At 43.4% G+C, this 6,000-nt stretch overlaps 1 protein-coding gene across 1 annotated transcript in view; it reads right to left on the bottom strand.

The window, feature by feature from the left end:
* Positions 1 to 6,000, bottom strand: part of pax5 (paired box 5) — a gene marked incomplete at both ends in the record, with an annotated part of 51,356 nt that overhangs the window by 32,753 nt on the left and 12,603 nt on the right. The window contains 2 exons of the mRNA XM_080521142.1: positions 666 to 863; positions 4,657 to 4,822. Of these exons, the coding sequence (XP_080377268.1) occupies positions 666 to 863; positions 4,657 to 4,822 (364 nt within the window). The remainder of the gene's footprint in view (positions 1 to 665; positions 864 to 4,656; positions 4,823 to 6,000) is intronic.

The raw sequence follows: 6,000 nt of genomic DNA, 5'->3' as shown, positions 1-6,000 counted from the left end.
TGTGTGTGTGTGTGTGTGTGTGTGTGTGTGTGTGTGTGTGTGTGTGTGTGTGTGTGTGTGTGTGTGTGTGTGTGTGTGTGTGTGTGTGTGTGTGTGTGTGTGTGCGTGCGTGCGTGCGTGTGTGTGTGTGTGGTGTGAAGTGGCTCAGGCTGGCTGACATGGCAGAGGGGCCTCACACTTCCTGCTTGGCTGCTCATGCAAGCCTTTTCTTCCTTCTTCCTTTCCTCTCTCCTCCTTTCCTCCTCCTTTTTCCTCTCCTCTCTTCTCATTTCCTTTCCTCCCTTTCCCTATCTTCCCTTTCCTTTTGTGTCTGTTTTTTCACTTACCCTCGCACACCTTCCTTCTCTTTTGTCTGCCTCTTCTGCTCACTCCTTCCCTCTCTTATTTCACCATCCCTCCCTCTCTCTCTGCCTCTATGCTCAGGGGAAAGGGTTGTCATTGTACCATCGTGTTGAACCACTGAGCTGCAGCCACTTCATACATATGGAGTCTGGGGCCTCTTTGCTATTCTTTTTTTCACTCCCAGAATCTCTCGCTCTCCCGCTCTCTCTCTCTCTCTCTTCCGCTCGCACACATAAAACAGACAGCTTTATATTGCTCGACGCTCTTCCTCACTCCGTATACCTGTTGCTATAAGTTGATACGCAAACAAACGCAGCAGGTACCTGTTGATGGAGCTGACGCTGGGGACGCTGTCGTTGTCGCAGACTCTCTCGGCCAGGAGCCTGTCCCGGATCTCCCAGGCAAACATGGTGGGGTTTTGGCGTTTATAATCGGCGATCTTGTCGACCACTTTGGGTGTAGCAACCTTTGGTTTGGATCCCCCGATTACCCCGGGGCGGATGCTGCCCGTTTCATAGTACCTGCCAATTAGAGAAGTGAAGATGCTTGCCTTGGTCATGAGGGGGAAACACAAGAGACGCCTGGTTTTGAGGTCAATAAGAATTTCATAGACAAAGTGATGTGTGCTTTTGCTTGTTTGTAATTTTGTTTTTATTTTGCACCTATTTCCACAAGCTAATTTAAACAGCTTGAACTGAACCGTGCTCGCTTAATAGAGAATTTCTTAAAATAGAAATATATCCCACACTCAGAATATATATATATATATATATATATATATATTGGTTGTTTGATCTCCTCTGACATCAGCCTTTGTTATGTACTTTATATTGAGCATTAATGGTTTTGCAGAATTCAAATTCTTCCAGGGTAAGAGTATGTGTTCATGTTTAACAGTAACGTTTGGGGATATTGATAGATAGATATAAATAGAACAGCTCTAAATAATTAATATATGTAATGATGGGACAATTAATGTCTGACCTCTTGCTTTGGCACCTGAAGCTGTAAATTATTTTGTGATTAAGGGGATCCAAACTTTTTTCAGTGAAATTCAGATTTCATTATTTCATATAATGAAATGATCTTGGAATAATAAAAAATATTCCTCCTAATATCTGATGTTTGTTCAATAGAGTTACAGTCAGGCTGCATTTGACTAAACTCTTCTTGTTTCATATATGCAACCCTACACAACGTGAGACACACAGCCAGAGCTGCGATTGGCCAACACGTCAATTACTTCATTTGCATGCCACACAATCATGATGCCACATGACTTAAAAACAGAAATACCAGAATTCATTTATGGCAGACCATATAAAATGTCACTTTGGCCATGCCTGTTGTTCAATAATGTTTTGATTTTTGTTTTTTACTTGACATTATTTAACAACATAAAAATATATGTGGTATTTACTGAAATATGAATCTGAAACATATTTCTATTAATAGTTGATTGTCACGAAATGCCAAAATGAACTGCAGGCTAAATTTTGTGGCACTATCACTGCTCTGAAATAATTCTAATGAGCTCTGCTCCATTACTGAACTCGGGACTCCAGAGATTCGGCATATACACCATAAAAGACACACACTTCTGTTTTACTGGCCCTTTAGTTCAACTCTCCTGGTGGTGATTTGAACATTGTTCCACTCAGCCTCGATTCTTTTTTTCTCCCCCCCCTCTGAGCTCTCCAGCAGAGGAATGACCTTCCCTCTGTGATGAGGACTTCTTTCTGGCTTAAAATCAAACTCTTCAAAAATCACCTCACATCCCACCAGCTCCTCCATCTGCACCCAACCCCACTGTCCCGTGTCTCAAACCGGCAGTCCTGAAGTATTACTCACGTATCCGTGGTAATTAAGTGCTACTGAATCCTTCCTGTCCGTGCTGACAGAGGGATCAGTGGAAAGTGAAGCTTAAAAGACTCTTTCTGTCAGTAATTTCTCAACGTTACAGTTGGTTTTACCATGAAATTTTGCAATTGTGCAAAATTTCAGGTCCACTTCATGGAAATATTTTCAGGACAATTTAACAGAAAAACAAAACCATTTTTAATTGTTGTTTAAGTATATTGGATGAACGAAATGTCATGTTTTGAAGTTTCAGTCATCTAATGCAGATAACTAGAACCACATATTTTATGATTTATTCACCACACACCAAGAAGGACGTGGATTGTTGGATCAGCCTTTTACAGTCTGTGTCTCAGGCTTGTGCAGGAGCTGCCAAACGTTTTTTTTTTTTTCTTTTACAGTAGTAGTATGAGTTGTAATTTTGTGGCAGTAGAGGATTTCATTGGCATTTTGGCCCCTCAATTTCAGCCTATTTAATGTACCGTAATGTTTTGGAGTGTATTTAACCAACACCAATCATACCGTACCTGTTTGATAAGAGATGATATAAAATCACCACTGGTTACATAACAATGTAGATTGGAGATTGTGCAAGTTAACGTAGCCCACTCAAACACCTGCCACAAAATATCACTGAGGTCTGACTCGTCCCTGCTGCTGCAGTTTTCTTGAACAATTTCACATTGTGACACAGAGAGGCAGGATGACACACACACACACACACACACACACACACACACACACACACACACACACACACACACACACACACACACACACACACACACACACACATACACACACACACACACACACAGAGTCAAGCGTTTCGTGTCCACCATGGCTATTTCATGAATGTATTTGCATGCAGAAGGGCCATGGGGGCAGGGGGTGGTGGGAGGACAGCAAATGCACCACACAGCAAAGAGGGGGATGCTGTGTGTGGATGCAAGCTGTCAGTCAGTCTTAAACCTGCTGCTTTCTCTCTTTCTCTCTCCACTGTACGGCAGAGTAATCCTTTCTGTGAAGATGTGAGTTCCTGTAAACGTGCGCTTCCTTGTCTTTCTTTTTGTGGCTGTACGTGGACTTTGCACCTGCACGTGTGTGTGTGTGTGTGTGTGTGTGTGTGCGTGTGCGTGTGTGTGTGTTGCACATTTTCACTTCACAGCTGGAGTATAAACAGCACTAAAGGAAAAACAATCTATTTTCAAATGGAGAACTATTTAAATTATTCACAGCTGAATCATTGGTGAATAAACGAGTGTGGTTATTGATATCCGTGCAACAATGAGCTAATACACACACACACACACGTGCACTCGCACGCACACACATTGTGGTAGAGTTGGTGTTTTTGTTCTGCTGGCACCAGAGAGACAGAGAGGAGAGGATAAAACAACCCTCCCTCCCTCCTTCCATCCCTCGATCCCCTCTCCTCCCCCTCACGGTAACGCTTCAGTGAGTTGAACGGCCAGGAAAGGGGAGAGAGAGAGAGAGAGAGAGAGAGAGAGAGAGAGAGAGAGAGAGAGAGAGAGAGGCATGGGAGAACAATGAGCAACACATTTTTTGATATAGCTGAGGGTCGCTGTGGCTAATCCTTCCCCTCCGTCCCCACAAATGGTCTCTGTCTCTCATTCGTTTCCTTTTTCCTGCACCCTTCTTCTTTAACATGCCTTTTCTTTTTTGATTGTGTCTCTTGTTCATGTCTTTTTTCCTATTCTCCATCTCCCTCTGTTTTTTTTTTTTTTAGGTGCAGAAATATGGTGCCACTTTCATTTTGATGCTAATTCCAAAAAGTGATGAATCTTTTCCCTTTTGTCCCCCTTTCTTCTCCGGGGGATGGAACGAGCAGGGATTTACTCTTGAATTTAGCTTTGAAAAGGCAAAGGGAGAGCCAGGCAGAGAGAGAGTGAGAGCGAAAGGAGGGGGCAAGGAGAAACACAGAAATATTGAGAGGGGTTGAATGAGAAATACAGGATAACGGGAGGGGAGAGGAAGGTGAAATAGCAAAAAACGGGGGTGATTGAAGAGTGAGAGAAATATGAGTTGGAGAGGAGGGGAAAGAAGCAACTGAGAATGAATGCCGACAGAAAATGCAGCTTGTGCACAGAGAAGAAACTGAAGAAAAAAAAATGCTGTTTGGCCAAGAACTTATCACAAGTGGCTAAAAACATATCACATGGGCAACGATGACAGCGTCTGATGCGGTTCTCGTCCAGCTCTGTATTGTCCCGCAGGACGATCTACTTCATAGATTCACTTTCTGCAATTAGGACAAGGTTGAAAACGGTGTCAAACGAGGAGGCTGACATTTCGTCCACCTTGGCCATCTGTCTGACGCACGCCACCTCGCAGTCTACCACACCAACACAACTTTTTTTTTTTTTTTCTCTCTCTACGTGAGGATTTTAAGGACTGTCACCACACGAGTGCAGGTGTTTGTGTGCCCTTTACCTGCCCAGTATCTTGCTAACGCATCCATGGCTGACTCGTAGCTGGCGTGAGATGTCGCAGGGCCGAACCCCTTGATGAGCGAGTTCTACTATTCGCTGCCGGACCACGTCAGGGAGGGGCCTGCCGTTTACAAACACACCCCCGAGCTGGTTCACTCCACCGTGTCCTAGGAGAGAGGTCACAGAAGATACCTTGGATCAGAACAGGGCTGAGAATGAGCAAGACAAAAAAAAAAAAAATGAAGAAACGTGAGAGAAAAAGTCACAGCTCAGATCACAAATGTGTTAACTGGCATTGAAATCATGTTTAACGTGTGCAGCTTATGAGGCAGCGATGAGAAGAACTTCAGAAGTGAATGAGAGATAAACGCTACTGAATTCGCTCTGTCATTGCAGTTCATGGCCTGGACTTCCATGTGATCGCAATCTTAAATAGAAGAAATTGGACTTTCCAACACTATTATAATCAGATTGATTGATTGTTCTGTCACTCCCTTGTAATGCATTCAGGAAAGATGGACCCGGGGTTCTTTCCAGCAAGAGATCAGCACAATATCTGCGCTCACCAATGCACACTTTCGAATCAGCCACTGAGCAGACAAGTGACAGTATTGCTGGTCATGATTTCTCCAGGATCTGCTGCAGTCCAGTCACAAACATGGCATGTCTTCTGCTCTCTGATTTGATTTGGGTTTGTTTTTTTGTCAGCCCAATTATTGTCACTTTCTCGGGGTCAACAGTTGATAATCCCGTACATTGACACTTTCAGCGACCAGGAATCGTAGACCAACGATTAGAATTCCTCAGGCATCTAAAGTTGGCTTTTGACATCATCCACACTTTCTGGGATAGAATCCCACAGCTGTTGGCCTCTGACTGAAGTTAATTTACTATCTCAAAAGCATCTGATTTCTCTCCTGCCACTGATTTATCCTGCTCAGCATAATATTACCACTCGGACTACTTCAAAGTGCAAACTTTGCCCATTTTCACCAGGGGCAGGCTGAGCAAAGATTTCGAGAAAATGAAGGGATTTCAATTAATTATTGACCAAGGCCTCGCTTGGCCCCCTCGGTGAAAGATACCACTAATATTCCCCCTGAGGGATGAAAGGAAGAAAGAATATGAGGGAAATGAAAGACAGCAGTGCTGGCGTACGCTAAAGCAGAGGACAGGACAAGCTAAATCTTTACATGAATAAATTGCATGTGAATCTCAGAGTGGGGAGGATTGTTATACATTTTTTGACATTAATTCTTCTGGGAAGCTGCCAATTTCAACAGGTTCATAGTGAAGAAGAAAAAAGCAGCAACAATACAGAGGAAAAATGCTGTGAATTGAAGGA

Source organism: Blennius ocellaris, assembly GCF_963422515.1.
Source record: "Blennius ocellaris genome assembly, chromosome: 3".
Taxonomy (NCBI): domain Eukaryota; kingdom Metazoa; phylum Chordata; class Actinopteri; order Blenniiformes; family Blenniidae; genus Blennius; species Blennius ocellaris.
This window is presented reverse-complemented; position numbering and strand designations above follow the sequence as displayed.